The sequence below is a fragment of the Mustela lutreola genome, chromosome 4, assembly GCF_030435805.1.
Source record: "Mustela lutreola isolate mMusLut2 chromosome 4, mMusLut2.pri, whole genome shotgun sequence".
Classification (NCBI taxonomy): Eukaryota; Metazoa; Chordata; class Mammalia; order Carnivora; family Mustelidae; genus Mustela; species Mustela lutreola.
The window spans coordinates 145425181-145447293 of NC_081293.1; the positions used below are offsets into that span (position 1 = coordinate 145425181).

The 22113-nt window shown below is 33.8% G+C and overlaps 1 protein-coding gene across 3 annotated transcripts in view; it reads right to left on the reverse strand.

Moving 5' to 3' along the window:
* SNX13 (sorting nexin 13) overlaps positions 1-22113 on the reverse strand; it is a 128623-nt gene that overhangs the window by 4057 nt on the left and 102453 nt on the right. Inside the window, exons 18-25 of one of the 3 annotated variants that reach the window (XR_009352863.1) lie at positions 19117-19289; positions 14132-14239; positions 12257-12367; positions 8337-8498; positions 6763-6834; positions 4200-4345; positions 3857-3956; positions 2106-2218 (exon numbers count right to left, since the gene is read on the reverse strand). Coding sequence is in view for 2 of the 3 variants with exons in the window: in XM_059171289.1 (XP_059027272.1) it covers positions 2106-2218; positions 3888-3956; positions 4200-4345; positions 6763-6834; positions 8337-8498; positions 12257-12367; positions 14132-14239; positions 19117-19289 (954 nt within the window). In the remaining variant the exon portion in view is untranslated. The remainder of the gene's footprint in view (positions 1-2105; positions 2219-3856; positions 3957-4199; positions 4346-6762; positions 6835-8336; positions 8499-12256; positions 12368-14131; positions 14240-19116; positions 19290-22113) is intronic. The other 2 variants (XM_059171289.1, XM_059171291.1) reach the window with 2 other exon arrangements.

The following is a 22113-nucleotide window of genomic DNA, read 5'->3' on the forward strand; positions in this document are numbered from 1 at the left end:
GTAACAGTGCCACTCAAACACCCCAAGTATAAAGATGTTTAGAGAAGAGAATTCCACATGGTGTATAATCAAGACAGGTTCCCTTCATGGAGGAGATGAACGAAGGAGACTTTGCTACCTAGGCAGGAGTTTGACAGGCACCAACAGATGACGGATTCGCTTTGGGGGAGAGAACAAGCAAATGAGAACTAGTGGGAAAAACAAAGCAGGTTCAAAATAGGGGACACCAGAAATTGGCTTTAAATTTTAAGATTCTTTTAAAACAAAGTAGAGAGAAGAACGGAAACAAGTGCTATGGCTATCAGAGTGAGCCCAAGTGTGGAGTTTACTCCTAGGTGACATGAAGTTGTTACAGATCTTTGAATAGGCGAACATGCAGGACTATCCTTAATTATTTATAATCAGGGCTACACCAGCAGTAGATACTATTTAACTGCTTTTAAAAGAAACATGCCGGGTGCCTGGGTGGCTCAGTGGGTTAAAGCCTCTGCCTTCGGCTCAGGTCATAATCCCAGAGTCCTGGGATCGAGCCCCCCATTGGGCTCTCTGCTCAGCGGGAGCCTGCTTCCACCCCGCCTCTGCCTGCCTCTCACCTACTTGTGATCTCTGTCTCTCAAATAAATAAATAAAATCTTAAAAAAAAAGAAAAAAAAACACGCAACTTCCAAAAGATTTGTTTCTACCTAGGAGTACTATGTTAATTTAAAGCAAATGGTTTATGAATTTACTCAAAGCAGGAAAGGGATTATGCATACATCAACATATATACCTTTATATTTAGCCTCATTTCCTTTAAGTCTTCACACAAGTGTCCCCTTCTCACACAACTACACCTCACCCGACACCTCCCTCTTCCTGCAAAAGCTAACATACTGACCTTTATTTATTTGTCTGCCTTCTGTCTGTGTTTCCCTAATAGAATGTAAGCTCCAAGAAAGCAAAGATTAGTGCAAAGAAAGTGTCCTGCATATGACACACTCTCAGTAAATATTTACTGAATAAATGCATTAGTTTCTTTGAGTATATAAATCAGTCTATAGCACCATCTGGTTTACACTAACAGTATAATAAATAATACTTAATCTTAAGTTGTCATTTATTTTTATTTTTCTAAAATGATATTTCTATGACTTTTTCCTCCAAATGCAGTAGTATAGTAGTATAGTCTGTAGGACAGAATTGATAGCCATGTGGCAAATTCTCAACTGACAGAAGAGAAATTTTAAAATCTATGAGGAAAATAGAGTTCTAAGAAAAACAAAATTATAGAAAAAGAAATAGATACTAAATGACATTAATGAACTTCCTAAATATTCCTTTTCTACTCTACATTCATAATTAAAATGTGGAAAAGAGATATCTAAGTATTTTCAAAGATATTCATAACTAAAGAAGGGACCAAAAAACTACCCAGTCACACAAAATTGCTTTTCATATTATAGAGGACCTCTTATTGAGAGAAGTTGAAAGGGGGGCAAAGTGAGTCTAAGACAGCAGTCTTCTCAAGAAATAATTCAAATTAGACCAAAAGAATGCCACTTAAGTGTATTTTCTTTGGAATCATGTCTCAATTCAGATTAATAATGGACCAATTAGTTGTTTCTACATAAAGGGATTCTTTGAAAGAGTATGTTCTCTGAAGTAGAACAAATATACTTCCTAAAAACCTGACACTTCATTGTTCTTTTATTCTTCTGTCACATATTTTATCATCAACTTTATTCTCAAAATGGTTCAAGGTAGCAAATGAAGTGGTTAAAAGCACCACTTTCTTTTCATGTTTGAAAGCAGTGGCTTTCAAGTAGCTCAGCATGGAGCAGAAGCCCAACAGTCACTTCCTAGCTTGAAACCTGGGGTGGCTTACTTAACCTCTTTGAGCTTCTATTTGCTCACATACAAAGCTGTCATGTTAACAGCGCGTAAGTTCTTAATACTGTTATGAGAGTGAAGAATATTTGAGAAATGCGTAGCAACAGTGCCTGATACGTGGTAAGCCATTAAATGGTAATTACTAAAATCAGTAGGCAGCTAAACCAGCATGCCCAATGCCAAAAATTCTGAAGAACTACAAAGTAATAAGATTTTTACCAAACCTGTTCACTCACCTGGCATAATTGAAAGTAATTTAGTTTTTCCTGCAACTCTTGTTCTCATTCGAATAGCTTTATCTCTGCATGGAACAGTCTCTGCTAAAATGCCATTTGGCCAAAAGGCATCTCTATTTAAGAAAATTAAATAAATTTTGTAAAAATTTACATTTTCTAATGATGTAAGTCAGTAAAATTGTTCCAATTTTCTATAGAAAACACAAATGTAAATAGAAACCAGAAACATTTCTGAAATTTTATGGAGGTATGACATTCAACAGAGTAACTAAGAGCAGGATTCAATTTTAGGTATGAAAGGATATACATAATAAAAGTAACAGATGAATTCTGCCTTGGAATACCTTACAAACACTAACAAATGAAAAAGATAGCAAAATGGCATATATAGATGATTATATCACAGCCATTTAAACTCAAGTATGCCTCTGATCTCAACGAGACTGAACATCTGATCCAAATACAACCCCACAATATCCTGAATTTGGATATCTTAGAGTTAATCTTCCTCAGTTCCCTTATAATTAAGCCAATACAAAACAAATCCTGCACCCGCAACTTCCAATTAGACTGATTACAACATTCCTCTCACATATATATCCTAATCTCCTTCACTCGCACAGCTTGCTTGATTCCAGTTCTCCAATTCAGAGTCAAAGGCAAGAACAGAACACACTAAGGTTCTACCTGGGAATTCGGTCTGAGGGAGAGAGACTTCCCAGAGCAGTTGTTCTTAACTTTGACTGAACATTAGAAAAACCTGGGAGCTTTAAAAAATCTTCATGTTCAGGCCTTCTACTGATTAAGTCAGACTGTTGGGATGGGACCCAAGCATCAGTACTTTTTAAAGCTCCCCAAGTGATTCCAACATGCAGCCAAGACTGAGAATCACTACTCCACAGTAAACCAAACATCATTCACTGGCCCTGAAATAGAATGTACATGCCAGGACAGGTGGTCTGACTTTGGGCAATAGTACTGCATAATGGAGAGAGACTCAGCTTCAGATTAGAGAAAACTATTGTTCCTCACTTTCCAGCATGTGAGGTTTTGGACAAGACACTCAACTTCTCAATCCTCAGTTTCCACATAACAAAATGGAGACCAATCCCTATCTTATAAAATAGGGTAAAATCAGAAAGTATGCATACAGTAGTTGGCACAGTGCCAAGCAAATAATGTTCAATATTGATAGCTCCTTTCTTGCTTCTGTTACTTCAAAGTATATGATGCCATGAATATTTAAGCCTTGCTTATCTTTCACTTTTAGAAAAGAGGTTTATTTCTGGATTATGCTGTGCTTTCCTTGAAGGGATTGCATTTTATCTCAGTCCCTGGTGATTGGTAAAATACTATGCACAGAGAAGGGGTTCAGAATATTTTTGTAGGATGAACATATGAATTGGAGTATCACTGTACTTAATTTGTATTCTTCTCAGAGGTTTGAACAGTTATAATAATTAGTCCATAAGCAGAGACATTTTAAATTTTCATTTAAAATCAAAAATTTCAATAACTTTGAAGCCACATTACTGTAGTAAAATGTAAACAACATCTTAAAGATTATACTTTTATACTTTTCTATTCTGACTTTAAAGAAAAAAAGATCAAAAGGTCCAGGGAACAAATGTTTTTGTAATTCTTACAGGTCTTTTTGTTCATCAATGATGATTCAAACCAACTTTACGGTCAGGAAGAAAAGAAAAGCAGTCAAGGTTAATTAATGATAACAATGCTAAACTCTGTACTACCTGAAAGAAGTGACTGTGTCTTAAGATATACCTGAAACGTTTCACTAAGTCGGCTACTTGCTCAGGAGAGGTCATCCAATCAACATGGTCAACTATTTTTCTGAAAGTAAAGAAATTTAAATAAGTAGGGTCAAAATTTTAGAAGGTGTGTAAAATAAGCACTCCTTTCATGAAGGAACTTAATCTGTATGTAAATTATCTGTGAAAGCAACAGACTGTTTTAATGATCTTAAAAGGCCCAGAGAAGAAAATTCTCCTATAAAAGTTGAACAATCTACTTCTAGAAGGAAACGTTTAAAAGCTAAGCAAGAACAGCTCTAAGGGATGAAAAAAGTATTGGTACCTATTAATAGTATCACCATATGTGGCTCTAATAAGCTGTTGAAGTAGGTTTTTGATATTCCTTCGCAACCACTGATTTCTCTCTTTTAAGTCGAATACTTCATCCATAAGAAGCAGCATTACCCTAAGTGGAATATTGTCATCCACCTGAAAAAGTATGGAAAGAAATGAAATTATGTTTGAGTTATTTATCTACTATGATTGGCTTTCACAAAAATGACGCACTCAATTTCAGAGATCAGAGAATAAATTCTACTATAGTCTTCATAACCTAACATTCCATTCTAATTTTAAAAACATTATGTTTTTAACAGTCATTCTGCAAGAATGCAGAATTTCACAACCCACACAGTTCCAAAGTAGTAGTGAAAAAACTTCTCAAAGTGGATCTATGATGTCTTAGGAAAAAATAATTTGGCTCTTTTACTTTTAGTAGTCTGTACTGCTTTGATAAGGCAAATGCTGGCCCCCTTTGCCGATTTTCTGGAGCATCTTTTTGAAAAGAACAAAATATTCTCAACATTTCTCCTTACTTAATAGAACAAAACACAAACTACACAGAATAAGATGTTTTGCTTAGTTACTGCATTGTATATACTCAGGTATTTTCAGAAAAAAAGAAGCTAAAATAAGATCCAGTATATAGCTAAGTTATTACAAAGGGGATATTTCACTATACTTTTAAAATTTTCCTTTAACTTTTAACAAGTAAAAATGAGGACACTTTTATATGGGAATATTCAATTAATAATACAAAAAAATAAGATAAAAAATGACTAGAAGAGCAAAGAAAATAAAAAGGTAAAAAAAGTAAACAACTAGAAAGCTTTGATATAAAAAATATATATGTAAAGCCAAACAGATTTAGAAATACAATAAAACCGCATAACTGCCAGTAATTTTATAATTCTTTCATCAATAAGATATTCCAATCATTTCTTCGTCCATGTTGTAATTTAAATCTTGAGAAAACAGCATGAGTTCTTTATTTTTCATTGTCATACTGTAAACTGATTATCTTAGTGTACCTTCCCTTTCACATATTGAAAACTCACACCTAAACCAAACAAGGAGTGGCTGGGGTTGGTGAGGGATCTGGCACAGCAGTGCAGAGATCAAGTTCCCTCCAGAGGCAAAATAAATACTGCTCAATTTTATGACCAAGTATATTCATTAGTTTGGTGCAACATGATAATTATGATGTTATGGATGTTATACCAGCATAACTCATAATAAAACATTCTAAAATATTCCTTAAAAAGGAAATAAAATATTATCTTTGTTTAATAGTTTAATTATAAGAAAGTCAATGAAAAACTGAAGGGAGATAATTATATCTTTAAAAAAAACCTGCCTAATGGAACAGTATACAAAGCCCACACCCAAATATGATAATCTAATTTGTGACAAGGGAGAAACAGTACACTTGGGAAAAGGGGGCCTTCTCAGTAAACATTGTTTGGGTCAACTGCCCTTACACCATACACAAAAATCAATCCTAGATGAATGGGAAATCCAAATTTCGGCAGATAAAACAAAAAAGATTTTTAAAGAAAATCACAGGTGATCTTTGTGACCTTGTAGTAGGCACAGATTATATATATACTTTGCACAAAAGCACACCAACTAGAAGATATTCACAATGCACAAATACTTTTATCTGACAAAGAACCACTATTCAGATTATATAAAAGCACTCTTGTTAACTGAAAAAAACAAAGACAGCCAAGCCAACAGAAAAGTAGAGGAAAGAGCTAGAGACACAAGACAAGACACCCAAATGGCCGACAAACATATGCAAAGAGGTTCAACATTTCCACAGTCATCAGAGAAAAGGAAATCCACATGAGATACAACCAGACTGGCTAAAATTTAAAAGACATAACATATGAACTATTGGCAGGCTATGGAGCATTGAAATTCTCATGCATTGCTGGCAGCACTGTAAGCAGCACAAACACTGTGGAAAACTATTTGATAGTATCTCTTAAAACTGAATTTATGAAGAATACCTTCAAGCCAAGAAATTCCATTCCTGGGTACAGACCCAACAGAAACGTATCCTTAATTTTTTAATCAAAAGACATGTACCAGAATCACAGTACTATTCATATAAAACTAATAAATTATACTATATTTACAAAACAGAATACTGTAAGTCCACAAGAATGAAGAAACTACAATCACACAAAACATGGAAAAATATCACAATGTTCAGCAAAAAAAAAAAAAAGCCAGATTTAAAGGAATACATACCTTACAGTTTGATTTATATAAAGTATAAAAGCAGGGTAGAAGTCAGGATAGTGATTATCCTTGGTAGGGGAGAGGATAGTGACAGGAAGAGAGCATTAGGGGCTTTCTGGGGTATTGGTTACATTCTGTTTCTTGCTATGAGTGCTGATTACATGGACACTTTGTAAGAATTCATCAAACTTAACACATATATACACATAGGTATATAATATTAGGTATACATATTATACTTCATTAAACAGTTAAAAAGCTCTACCAAGTATGATTTCAATGACAGTTGAATACTACCAAAACCGAAATTAACTCACAGTATCGTCAAGCTGAGCTGAGACCCGACAGTGTTCAGGATCTGAGTCAGTCTTCGGAATTAAAGGAGGCACCTAACATTTAAAACAAAAACAAAAACAAAAACAGAACAAAATAAACACACTATAGCAGACAGTGAAAGAACACAATAAAATAATAAATCAAAGTGAATAAAAACCATAATAATAGCATTTAATTTGATGTTTAGAATGACACAAAGTTTATATAGTATTAAAAAGTATTAACAATCTACAATTAGAAACCCAATGTTAAAGTGTGATTACCTCATTACCAAAAGATTTTTTTCCTTAAAACAATGGACTTTTGAGTTGGAAGGTGAGATTACTTAGTTAAACCCCTATACTTTTTAGAAGAACTTAAATCTAAGAAAAGTTAAATGATTTAAAAACCAAAAGATAGTAGCACAGAGAACAGAATTCCAATCTTCTTTATTTTACCATAAGGAGCTTGACAGACAGTTAATAGACTTGAGATACTAATTAACCTGTTTTAGATCATGTAAATTATGAGGAAAATGGAGAGACCAGTGTTAGCTGATAATCATATGAAAGCACAGCAGCGACCATCAAGATCACCTATTATAAACCCCTCATGTTGCTGTTAAGGAAAAAGGAACTGGGAAAAGCTCAGCGGCTTCTGTACAAAGTCATATGAACGGTTATCGGCAGAACTGGCATAATGCAAAATCCTCACTTTCAGTGTCAATGTACTCCCCATGATTAGAATCAAAGATAAAGCATCAGAGAAAGTATGAGAATAAGTAGAGAAGTATGGATTATACACACACTATTTTAGGAGTTGCATCTTATGGAAATTCTGTGTGTGTGTATTTTTATATATTTATATTATGTTATATATGTAATTTATATTCAATACACACACACACACACACACATTACATTTCCTCTTCAAACATGACCTAAAATAGAAAACTCTAACAGTACAGGTTTTCTTTTATAGTCTTGATTATAATTTTAAACAAGTAGGTCATAATTATAAAAAGTATAAATCAGAAAGTAACAAACTACTTGGTCTGCTACCTGTATTTGCTAATATAATGAAAAAGTTTCCTATGAAAACTCTTCAATATAACTCACTTGTATATCGAAGTAAAGGATGGCCTGAGAGGCAGATGACTGTGACTTTTCCTCCCTTTGATCTCCTACTTGGTCAGGTGAAGCAGGAGGTAATAGTTTTTATGTTTCCTGATGAACACTAGTATAGCCAATTTGCCCAATAGTACTTGCTTATGTTTTAAAATTAAATGGCATTATAAAATAAAAATGGCCTAACAGAATATAACAGTACAAAGGATGTTTGTTATGTTAACTGCTTTCAAAATTCTACCACAGCAAAGCCTGAAGAGTGACTCAATTTTATAGGATCCATTTCTGTTAAGAATTCATTCTCTTTAGTTTTTTTATTCTTTATAAGACTGTGTCTAGAGAGCTTTGGACTTCTAAAAAGAAGTAAGATAAATCTAAGCAGAAGCTCAATAAATCTTAGTCGACTTAAAAATAGTTTGCTGTAGATATTACCGAAAACATCTTCTTACCTTGAAAAATGATTGCTTTATGTCTTGACCTAATCTTTCTGACATTTTGCCCATGTTGTCTGACATTTTAGTCATTCCCTCTGCCAAGCTATCAGGAAGGGATTTAACTGCATTTGAAACATTCCTCATAGAATTTCGAAGTGGATTTACAAAAGTGTCCATCTAAGAGGAAAAGACATTACACCATGACTTCAATGTATCAGACCTGTTATTTAACTGAGAAGCCTGGGAAAATACAGAGTGCAACACACATGAAAAAAGAAGTAATTTTCTAGTCTATAATACCTCATTGCATTTTGAAAGTACACAACTACAGTTTTCAAAATGTATTGTCTTAAAATTGTATCTTCACACATAAACGGATAATTAAAAAACTGAGGTAATAAGGCTATTGCTAGAAAATATAAACTTTAGCTTATACTGCTAGCGATTATAAGGTTTGCCTGCCTTACTGAAGAAATAAGCTAAATAAATAAATAAATAAATAAGATTTTAAAAACAAAACATTTTCTAAAACATAAATTGGAATTAGCCGTAACATACTTGTGCTACAATTCAAGGCAATAATAACATAAGTATTTTGAGAAGACATTGAAAAATAAACATGCAGATAAAATAAGCAGAAATCTCAAGTAATTAACAAGTAACTAAAACTTATTGTTTTAAATAACTTTTTGCTTACATTACATGCTCAGAATCTACAGAAGGACTGTGGAGTCCTTTAATAAGAATAGAAAAACTATAAAAAGAAATATGATCAGAAATATAAAAAGGAATAATCTCCAGAGGTATAAGAAGCATTAAAATTGACATTCTGACTGCACAAATGTCACATAATTTCAATTAAGAAAGGGAGAAACCTCTAGAAATCAAAATAGTCTGCATATGGAACTCTGAGAATTTAAATAGACAGAAACAAAGAAAAAAAAGAACACAAAATCAAAGTTATAAAAAACTACGAGAATATTTTCCAGAAAGTATGAGTCTCATAAGAACTAATGCAGAATCAAATTATGTTCCCTGCCAAAAAATAAAAAATAAAAAACAGTAAAAGATACTGAACTCCACTACTTCAGAAACAGCATAATGTTAAGAGATGGTACCAAGAAAATAAAACTTCACTCTAATATGCTAAAATGGTTTCCATTAACAAAAACTAGAAATAAGGTTAAATAAGTACTATAATAAAAAAACAAGTGAATTTGAAGATAGCTGTAAAATAACTGGAAGTTTTAGTTACTCTTTGATTAAGATGAGTCAATAGTGCTCTAGGTATCCTTGATGGAATATGCAACATTTAGAAAGGACATTGTCACCACAGAATTCAGAGGAGATCCAAAGGACAAAACAAGGATGACGAAGGGTCTGAAAAACTGCCACTGGTACACAGATACAGAGATAAAAAGGTTAAAAAGATGAAGCTATCTCAGTGTGTGCATGTGCACTTGTGTGTAAAATTACGTGTGTGTGTGTGTGTGTGTGTAGCCTAACAACAGACATGCGGCTAAACTACTACTGATCTTTTAAAATAAAAGAACCTAAATCTGTATCATTAATTGGTTAATAATTATAAATAGTTGCCTATGCACTATCCTAGACCTACAGAATCCATTTCTTTTCCTTCTCCTTCTTGTTTTTTGTTTGCTTTTCCATTTCTGAGGGTAAAGCCCAAGCATATGTACTAGGGACAGGGAATGGGTGAACTAGAGGGATGAAAAAACCTCCACAAGTGATTCTGCCGCCTAATCCTAAAAAAAAGCAGAATTTCAGAAGCATAAAAACAGAATCCATAAGTATATGACAAGATTTCCATAAACAAGATTTTTCTTAAAACATGTGCTTAAAACAAACAAAAATTTGTAAATTACCAAAAAGAGGAATGAATTATGGATCACCAGCATAATTGTAAACTTGCCCTGACTTACCAGAGATGCTTTCCCCTCATCATCACTTCAATTATGGGTATCAGTAACAACACAAAGTAATTTTAACTTAAATTTAGGTCCCAAGTATAGCTTAAAAAAATGCCTCATGTCATGATATAAAATTGGATAGAAAGAAATTGTGAATAAAGGAAGACTGTTAGTTAGTTACTCTTCCCAGGAACTGCCCACATATTTTGAAAGGCTAGACAAATCCTGTGACCAGGTTAATATATTATAAAGTATTATTTCTCAAGCTCTGATAACCACTGATAAAATGTTTGCAGATGATTTCTCTAATACCTATTTAATATCCAGTGAAACATAATTAAGAAAAAATATTAAATTATAATTTAGCCAAAAAGGAAATGTAGCTGAAAATTCGTGATGTGCATAGAAATTATTTTGCCAATCTAAAAGAGGTTAAGATGACCTTGGTAATAACCAATATGATTTATAAAAAACATATGTTACTATGCACATCCAGAAAGATTCAGAAGGAAATTTAGATTCCAGTGGTAATATTTTTAAAAAGCAATATACAACTGTTTGGATACACACAGCATATATTTACTTTAGACACAAACAACTTCTATAGTCGACAAAAAGAAACTGTACATTCGAGGTAATATTTACCTCAAAAAAGCTGTTACTGATTTTTTAGTTTTTCGTAAAATTGATAAAATCTTGAGAGAACACAAGGTAAATATCAAAAAGATGGAACACTAGAAGGCCTCTCTATTGACAAACCATTTAGAGCTGAAATTTAAACTCAATCATTTCAATCATGGAATACAAAGAAAATACCACCACACTGTCCCCCACCGTTATGAGGCACATAATGTGGAACTTATTATTAAAACCCTCCACTTAAACATGTTAACTCGGATGTTAAAACCTAAAACCTTTGAGTAATCATACAAAATTCTTATGTTTAGTTCGTTCTTACTCTGCATCAGTAAATTAATCCTTATTTATTTTATACCAATTCCTTAATCTTTTTTTAAAATTAATCTTTTTGCGGGGGAGTGGCAGGGAAGTCACTTTTTGTACTTAATTTTCATTTTGAAATAATCTTAGACTTTTGAAAAGTTACAAAAATACATAGAGTTCCTACACACTATCCACCCAGCCCTCCCAACTGCTGTTACTGCTCCTGCTATTACTGCCACTACTACTAAAGGGAAAACTAAAGGACCAAAAGATGAAGTAACATGTTGCAGGTTACACCTAGTAAATGGCAGAGCAGATTTAAACCAAAGACTAATTCCAAAGTCTATGTTCTCACTCATTAAACTATCCTCCCCAATTTGAGCACTCTGTCATTTATTTTCTTAATCTACCATCTAATTCCAAGTTTAGGACCTATATCCCTAAAGAAATTTTAAATAACAAAGATTTCACTCAAGGGGCATAAATACTTTCAGGAACATAACCTATTTAACATTTTTCTTATCCACACTTCAAGTAAAAGACCTTTCCTCCCAGTAAGAAATAGCTCCTTCTCAAGTTATTGGAAAGCTGTGACCTATCTTAGGCAAATCTTCCTCACTGCATTATTTCAAAAATTCTTTTTTCTTTCTTTTAAGCTCCTGTTAGATTTTAATCTACATGTAAAAATAGGAGTTTATACTTTTTGGATATGCCTATCAATACTAGACTTAATAAACTACAGAAGAGAAACAAACCAAGAAGCATTTAATAAACTTTTCTGGTTTTAAAACATACAAATATAAATTTACTTTCTTTTATTTAAAAAAATGTCTGAAGGGGCATCTGGGTGGCTTAGTCAGTCAAGTAGCTGCCTTTGGCTCAAGTCATAATCCTGGGGTCCTGGGATGGAGTACCATGTCAGGCTCCCTGCTCAGTAGGCAATCTGCTTCTCCCTCTCCCTCAATTCTCTCTCATACATACTTTCTCTCTCAAGTAAGTAAAATCTTTCCCCAAAAATGTACGAAAACAGACCTATAAAGAAAACCAATGCAATGGTCTGCTTACCTTGCGAGCAAAATCTCCTTTTCCTTTACTGTAGGCTTTGTTCTCAAGGAAATCATACACATAGTGAGCCAAAGCTGGTGATGCTTTCATCATTTCAGGAGTTAAAAGTAACTAATGGGGGGAAAAAAAAGATACCTGACATAGATATGGTATTGGAAATTCACTCCCATCTGTAATTTTATCTGCTAGAAAATTATTTTAATTTTGTATTTTAAAAAACCAATTATACAGTTTATAAATAAAGTCATCAATAATTGTACAACCATTAACAGTTTGGCGTATATTTTTCCCAGCTGCTTTTTTGACTTTCAGTGCATCTAATGTGACAGTTGTCCAAATGTATTTGCTACAGTAGTCCCCTTTCTGGGGGGATATATTCCAACCCCCTCCCCAGTGGATTCCTGAAACCAAAGATAGTATCAAACCCTACATACACTGGTTTTTCTTATACATACATACCTGTGATGAAGTTTAATTTATAAATTAGGGACATAAGGGATTAATAATAATAACAATAGAACAATTATAACAATATGTTATAATAAAAGTACATGCAATATACTGTGAATGTGTTCTCTCTCTCAAAATATCTTACTGTTCTGATTCACCCTTCTTGTGATGATAAGAGATGATAAAATGCCTATGTAATTAGATGAGGCGAGGTGAATGACATAAGCATTGTGACACAGCAACAGACTACTACTGACCTGACAATTTATCAGAAGGACATTCATTTGCTTCTGGACCATGGCCATGGCTGATTGTGGGTAAGTAAAACCACAGAAAGCAAAACCACAGATAAGGGGGAGACTACTGTATAGTCCATTTTCAGGTTTTATAACTTATGAAGATCCACTCAACTGTTATGTTATTCACATCCTAACTCTTAAAGTTTTGTAGTCCACTGAGTCTTTGCTACTCAACTCTGCTGAGGCAAAATGTAAAAGCTATACTAGGTACTAATAAACTAAATGGATGGCTGTGTTCTAAAACTCAATAAAACATATGGTGAACTAGATTTGGTCTGCACTCTGCAATCTGCTGACCCCTATTCTAGAGGGTGGAGTGGGAGTGGGGGACTAAATAATGGAACATTATATACCTGGGCTAAAGCCAGGTCTACGAGATGAAAAACCTTTACAGATCATTCATTAGTATAAAAAACTACAAACTGATATTATTATTATATCTGGCATCTGGGTACGCAGGTCTAAAACAAAGTTTTTCCTGGAATAATTAACTTGTGGGTCAAGTTATTCCACAACAGATATCTACATACCTAGGATACTATGTGTAAGAAATAGTCCCTTGGATCTATTCTTCTTTTTTTTTTTTTTTAAAGATTTTATTTATTTATTTGACAAGAGAGTGAGATTACAAGTAGGCAGAGAGGTAGGCAGAGAGAGTGAGGAGGAAGCAGGGGATCTATTCTTCTTTTGAATTATCCTGTAATTTTAAAAGTCTTAGACTCATTGTGGCCCACAGGAGGCCTTTATCAGGAATGAAAATCTGCTAGCTCTGGATACCCCATGAAGAGCTACTACCTACTGAATTGGAAACATTTATCTGTTTGGTGTACCATAAAACACCTAGAGTTTATGTGATGTGGAAGAGATATGTGTACCTGTGATATGTGTACCTGTGTGTGTGTGTTTTCATCTAAACCTGAAGTGACAAAATCCCTAGCACTCAGTGTCCCTTTAAGTTAGTCAATAAATAGAGAATACTGATAAATTACTGAATAGATGTGACATGCTAACGAAGTGTGGTTACTATCCCACTATTATATTAAAACATTCTTCAATAAAGAAATCTACTATATCTGTATGATATATTAAAATGAAAATCTATAGGTAATAACAAACATGGATTTACCTGCAAATATGCATTTAAATCCTTTTTTCTTTTTTCTAAAAAATCTCTATCCATATTATTAAAAGTCTTTTTACCAGGAAGCTTCAATATGTTCGATAAATTTTCAAACTAGAAGATAAAATACATTCAATAATTTTAGTGTTTTACAAAAATAGAAACACATTTTCCAAGAAATAATTCCTCTATATATCAAAAGCATCATTACTATATTATTTTGTAATATATTTTATTATATTAAGCAAAAATCAGAAAGTATTTCCAAACACAGTTCTAATGCTATTTATTTATAAAGAAGTATTTTCAATCAAGAATGACAAACATGTATAACTGATAAAGCAGGGATGATGTCCACATGGGGTTTCATTTTAATACTCTTAATTTTGTTCAAACTTATCAACAGTAAAAGGCTTTAAAATATTTCCCTTAACACTCTGACTTGTGAATAAAGTATTAGCAAATATATTTTTAATAATCAAGGGCCCATGAGTTTCTGGCTTAAAAAATCTAAAAAGGAAATCTTTTTTAATATTGATGACTGTCAATCAGTTAATCATTGTAACAGCTAATTATATAAAACAGAAAAAGCAAATTTCAAAATAGAGATTACAGTTTTATTACAACTCCGCATATAAACAAATATAGTACAACATTGGCACTTCTTCCCCCACCAAACATAAGAAAAATAAACTCAGAGATTATTAAGGGAAAAAAACCTAAAAGCCATTAGTATATTTTGCATCTTTGTAAGGCCACAAACACCAAGTAAGTCTACATGCTCTAGGTCTAGTATTTACAGACTTAACATTTGGATGCACCTTCAGAGGTCCACATATATAGTAATGTGTGATACCCTGCTAAAACACAGATTTTAACTACACCAGCTACTAACACAGCATGAGACCAAAGTCATTTAGCTAGTGACTGTGGCTGACTGAAAGCCTAGTAACTGAAACTTCAAGCAGCCTTCCTGTTTTTCCCATGTGATACACACCCTAAACTGAAACAAGCTTTCTAAAACCATCCTGTGTTTAAAAACATCAACAATAATGGCTCTGTAAAGAAAACTTATTCCCGGTGCACAGATTAAAGAGGAAATGAATGAAAAGTCGTAGGTTAATTTTCATCTCCAAACTGGAAGATTCTGTAAAATTATTAAACAGAATAGCAAATCCAATGGTTGCCTGGAGCTATAATGTGAATAAATTCAATGTATGTTATACATGAAAGGTAAGGGCAGTTATTTTGCCTCAGCAAAGTCAAGAAAAACAAAAAAGGATCATTGCAATTTACAGGGAAAACGTTATGCTGTAGCGATACTCACAAATTTGGTTGCTCACAAAAGTATTAGAATGAGCCTTCATTGAATATCAAATGTCCAGTGGAGAGTTCCTGGTTTTATGAATTAATTAAAAAAGAATCATACCTTATGGAAATAAATTAATTTTTTCAAGGTGTCCTAAAGTTATTTAATTTGTTGGAATATTACTTTCCTACATCATCTTATACTCCTGACTTAACTTTACAGAATATATACTTTATTCTGCTAATACAAAGATGTCATGGACTGAAAGGTATTGCTCCAACATCCTATGTTGAATCCTTAACCTCTAGTACTTCAGAATGCAGCTGTATTTGCAGATACATCCTTTAGAGAGGGCATTAATTAAAACAAAAGCCCCCAGGGTGGGCCCTTATCTAATCTGACTGGGGTCCTTATAAGAGGAGGAAATCTGGACACACAAAGAGACACCCAAGGATGTGAGCACACAAAGAAAAGGCCATGTGAAGCCAAAGAGAGAAGAGCGTCCACAGGGAAAGCTAAGCAGAGATGGCTCAGGAGGAACCAAATGCACCAATACCTTGATCTCGGACTTACACGTTCCTGAATTGAAAAAAAATTATTTTTATTCTTTAAGCCACTCAGTCTGTGATATTTTGTTATGGTGGCCCTAGCAAATTAATACATCAAAGGAAAATAGCAGTTTGTAATGAAACCAACAGTTTATTTCAGAAACTTTAAAATATTAAACCTTGTTAATTAAAAAAAATTAAGTGCCAAAAAAGTTATTTTCTTACAGCCTAGATTATCAAACTCCTTTTAAAATTATCTGGAACAGAAGCATAAATGACTGACAGTTTTCTCAAATACTGTTATTATGAAAGGAAAAAATGGTGAAATTTATAGTCTATATTAAACTCATTACAAGTTTGGTATTTTAAAGATTTTATAAGTACAAGTAAAAGATAACCTGTTCCCTGAAAGGATAATATAATTCCCTCTGCCAAAAGCTCCAGAAATTTTTTTAAAAGAATGTAAAAAAATTAGAAATTTACCTGAACATAAGAAATCACATAAATTAAAGAGTATTTCATGTTCACAAAGAACTCAAGTATTATATATAAATCACAGACATTCCAAACTCAAAGATTTTATCTTTCTACACTGAATATGTCAGGTTTAGATCCCTAATGCACTACTGGAAAATTCAAAAGACATGCCTGAAATTTTATGTTAGAAGGATTCAAAACTGGTTTATAGCCAGGCACATAAATACTTTTACTCAGTTACCTTAACACATACTTTATATTTTCTAAATCACTACTATTTTATCAGTGCTAATATACAATTAACCCAATATAACAGTAATATACAGTGTCTAACAGAATGTAAGCTCCTGGAGGCAAGGACTTGGTCTGTCCTGTTCCCTGTTATATCCCTAGCATGAGAACAGTACCAAGCCACAGAAAAAACTTCATACGTATTTGTTAAACAAATAAATGCGTAGTTCAGGTGATTTCTAAAATAATGTCGCATTTAATTTTTTAATTATTTTCTTTCAATTTTACAAATCTCTATCCATAAAATATCAAATGAGGCTAAAAAAAACCTTTAAAGAGTATAAATGATTTCATATATTTAGACAGGAAAAAGTTTACATCACAAAGTTAAATAAACAAAACCTGTTTTTAAAAAAACATTAACACTTCAAGAGCTCTATGGAGGTAAAATTCACTTGTGTTAACAGTTGTACTGTTACCAACCAATGCATTACAATTGAGTCACTGCATTTTTCTTCTGCTATTTTATAAGATTTAAATTTTAAATTACAGGTAAAGCAGAGCTAAAAGGCAAACAGTCTGAGTCTTATTTACAAATGCTTACTTAGTATTTTGCTTAAAGCTACATTTTCACTCACAAACTTTTCTTTTTTAAAATCATAAGCTCTGTGAGCAATCTAAACACTTAAGTAATCACAAGCTACAGGACTTGATAGGAAACACAAAGTCAAAAGCACTTTGCCTGTACTGAGCTCTCTCAAAAATGAATTCACTTTATTAATTTCATTTAATTTTTGATGCTAATAAACAATTTCTCTCTGAACTGTTCTATTAATAAAGTTTTTTTTAAGGCAGGTTCTTCACTTGTATTTGTCAATATGTACACATGATATTTACTTTCCTAGAGAATTTCACATTATACCAACTTTCTATTGATTTGGAAGTAAATAAAACTACTTCTTAGCAATTCAAATTATCTTAAAATTTGTCTTTTTTGGTTAAAGTGTGAGGATGGGGAGAAAGAAACACAAGCTAGGAGATTTTAGCATATAAAACATGCAGTATTTAAAAAATTTAAGCAGTTATTTCTTCAATGTAGCACAGAAAATTCTTTTAACTCTGCAAAAAAATCAAGCTAAACATTTAGAAACAAATCAAGAAACATGCTGATCTATTCAACAACAAAAACAGATCAGGCAAGCCCAAAGTTATTTATTTCCTTGTGAATATAATTCAGAAAAGCCTTTTCCTTTTTTTTTTGTTTTTGAAGATTTTATTTTTTATTTATTTGAGAGAGAGAGAAACAGAGAGAGCATGAGATGGGAGATGGTCAGAGGGAGAAGCAGACTCCCCATGGGGCTGAAAGCCTGATGTGAGCCTCAACCCAGGACTTGCAGGACTCAATCCCAGGACTGTGGGATCATGACCTGAGCCAAAGGCAGCTGCTTAGCCAACTGAGCCATCCAGGTGCCCTCAAAATAGTCTTTTTCACATGGGCTTCTGGAGTCAATACTAATCTGTTTTTAATCACTTTAAGCCATTAATCGTTTATCTCACTCTATTCACAGAATACTTCAATAACATTATCATCGTATCAACCATATTTTTTCCACTATCTTAACTGGAAAAGGTATTTTCTTATTAGTCAAATAATACAGTGTCATTTCAGGGCTTCTGTCCATTCAAATGTCACTATTAACTATTATTATTTTTACTGGATTAATACAGTTGCATATTTAAAGACCTTGAATGAAATAAAAGATTTTCAAAAGTTAAAATAAATTTTACAGATCACATATTCCAATTCATCTGGTGATGATCTACTTTTTCAAAGTTAAAGTAAAGGAAAAAAGTATTTAATAAAAAAGCAAAACAGAAATAATTTGTTTGCATATGTTATCTTTAAGGGTCTATATACTTCTATAAAACAAAAGGGTTGTATTTAGTAAGAATTAAAAACATTATTTGGTTAATGTTAAACTTAATATAGGTTGTGGTTTATAAAACAACTTGATGGATCAAGGAATTAACTGTTAAACTGTGGGGATAAGGATGCCATTTACAATAACTAGAGCTCTAAATTCTATTGCTGAAAACACAAAGTGCCCTACAATGATCCTCCCTATTTTAAACCAAACCCAAACACACCTGCAAAACAACACACATACACACACATTCAGAAATATACATTCATTTTAATTTTCCAAGGTAGATCACTGATATTTCGTCACTGGTCTACAATGCTTGGGAATGGTTAAAGATTGATTTATTGGTTAAATGCTCGTAATAGTTCTGGCATTATGCTGATTATACAAAAATGCTTACCTTACTTTCTTTTGTTTTGGTCAGTATCCTCAGAACTATTTAGAATCAAACATCAAATCAGGAAACAATGTAAAGCACACAAACTTTAAAAACTTCATTACCTGTTCAGTGATCCTCATATGGAAGTCATGAAAGTCACTATAACGACGATAGGTTTTCCACATCTCCTCACTGTTAAGATTGCGTCGGTGTACAGTGATAGCATACAGCGCATATGTCTTGCCATGATCATTACACACGCCTGCCACAGCATATGGGTCATAGTCAGCATATACTAGTCATTTAAAACAAAATGAAGAGGAACAAAACACACAAAAAGGAGGAAGATGAAGAACAAAAACAAACAAAAGAACATGAAATGAAGAAGAATCTGAAATGACAGACTGAGACAAAAGGATGTCACCAAAGGACAGATTCCCATCCTCTGTACTCACATTGATAAGATTTTATACACAATAACTCCATTGTAAGTTTATGATGACACTACCAACCACACAGTGATATCTAATTTAGACTCTCTTCCTCAAGAGCTTGTACTTATTCTTAGTTACAATACCGCACTACCACCTATTATAGTATTATTCTTTAGAGGAAAAGTAACAGAAACAAAATAATCTTTCATAGTAGCCTTCACCATTCAGCTGTATTTCAATTAAAATCTCTTCAACTAAACAGAAAGCAAAAGCCAAGGAATAAGATCTTATGTAGTCTTTTGGCAAGTCCCTTCATTGTTTATAATATTAAAAACTTACAAGTGTAATTCATTCTGGAGATTTTTTTTTTTTAAATTCTACAGAGAAAGAGAGATCACAAGTAGGCAGAGAGTCAGGCTCAGCAGATGTGGGGCTCCATCCCAGGACCCTGAGATCATGACCTGGGCCAAAGGCAGAGGCTTTAACCCACTGAGCTACCCAGGCACCCCCTGGAGATTTTTTTTTAAAGGCATTTTCCTATGGACTTGTCACAAACCATTCAAGTGTGACAAGTCCGTAGGAAAATGCTTTTAAAATCTAAACCTGTTCTCATTGTGTATTAAGTAAAGAGATATACTTTGAATAATTTTCATTTCCTTTTCTATTTTTCCATTTTCTTACCTCCTTCTAGTGTTGTATTCTATTCTAGAACATTTCTTCAGGTCTCGAGCAGTTTACTGAGTCTCTAATCATCTACATCTGGTCTATTTCTTAATCCAACCACTGATCTCAATTTTAATCACAGTATTTTTTCTATGACTGCATTTGTTTTTTTTTTCATAGTGTTGCATTCTTGCCTTAGGTTTTATCCTATGACTACTTTTGACATCCTCTCAGGCTAGGAGACTCTGTGGTACAAATCACTTGAAGATGGCTGACTCTAGATAGGCTTTCAATTTCTTGTGGATGACAGATACCTTTTCCAGACATGATCTTGACATTCTTTCTTTTTTCCCCAGACACTAGGCTGTTTTTCTCATTCCTCTTTCATATCAAATACCCTTTGTTAATCTGGGTTTCATGTGGGGGGTTGGGTTCCAACTTCATATGGCCTTAGTCCATACTGCCTCTTTGGAACTTGAGAGACATGAAAATGCCATCAAAATCAAGACACATCAAGAGGTGCCTGGGTGGCTCAGTTGGTTGAGTGGCTGCCCTCGGCTCGGGTCATGGTCCCGGGGTCCTGGGATCGAGTCCCACATTGGGCTCCTTGCTTGGCGGGGAACCTGCTTCTCCCTCTGCCTCTGCCTGCCTCTCTGTCTGCCTGTGCTCGCTCTCTCTCCCTCTGACTCTGACAAATAAATAAAATCTTTTTTCACCTCAGGTCATGATCCCAGGGTCCTTGAGTCGAGCCCCACATCAGGCTCTCTGCTCAGCAGGAAGCCTGCTTCCTTCTCTCTCTCTGCCTGCCTCTCTGCCTACTTGTGATCTCTGTCTGTCAAATAAATAAATAAAATCTTTAAAAAAAAATCAAAATACATCAAAATCATGTGAGCACCTTGGCCTCAACTTCACTTCACTTCCCTAAATTTACTTTTCCTCTTGGTCTGGCACCTGTAGCTTTCTCCCTTTAGCTATTTTTATTTTACTGTTTTCACCCTTTCTATGTGTGGAGGGCAGGATTTACCATGGCACTTTTTAGACTACCATTCTGACCACAAGCACAAATTGCTCTTCTCTTTTGTCTTGTTTTGTTTAAGATTTTATTTATCTGACAGACAGAGAACACAAGTAGGCAAAGAGGCAGTCAGAGAGAGAGGTGGGGGAAGCAGGCTCCCCACTGAGCAGAGAGCCTGATGTAGGGCTCGATCCCAGGACCCTGAGATCATGACCTGTGCCGAAGGCAGAGGCTTAAACCCACTGAGCCACCCAGGCACCCCAATAAATTGCTCTTCTAATAATAGATTACACTGATCCATAATTGTGGGGGGGGATGGCCAAGTTCTGGAGCTAAATATTTTGTGTTTTGTATATAATTAGGCAAAGAAGGGTTTGCATATAGCAATCTTAGTAAATTATTTTAGTAACATAAAAACTAAAAAAAAAAGGCTAAAAATCTATACTGGCAAATGCAATTGAGACAGAAGCCTCCTTGAAGCTTTCATCAAAATTATTTTAAGATTTGTACTTTCTACTCAAAACTGTCCTTCATTCCCATTTAATATCAGTGTGCCTGATTCAACAAAACATAACACTAGGGACAGACTTTGGTCACCTGGCTCTAAGGCTGTAACTATAGGTAACACTATTTAATATTCACTGTTCAATTCACTTCTTCCAATCATCCTTCTCTCAGAGACCGATGCAGAACACACTGCATAAACCTTTCATCATGTGAGAGAACCACCACCACTCAACACATCGTGACAAGGGAATAGTTTTATCCGCTGTGCTTAAGAAAGGTTTGGGGAAAGAAAATAGAAAGCAGAAGCCAATTAGGCAGCAAATCATAACCAATCAGAAGCTAACCAGAATAAGAAGAATGGAGAGAAATACGGGGAAGAATGTAAGAAAGCTTTCTAAAAAAGAATTATCAGCTATTTGTGATATATCTATCACAAATCGATAGGCAGAAGAGCTCATGACTAGGGTACACACAAAATAGGAAGCATAAAAAGATTGTGC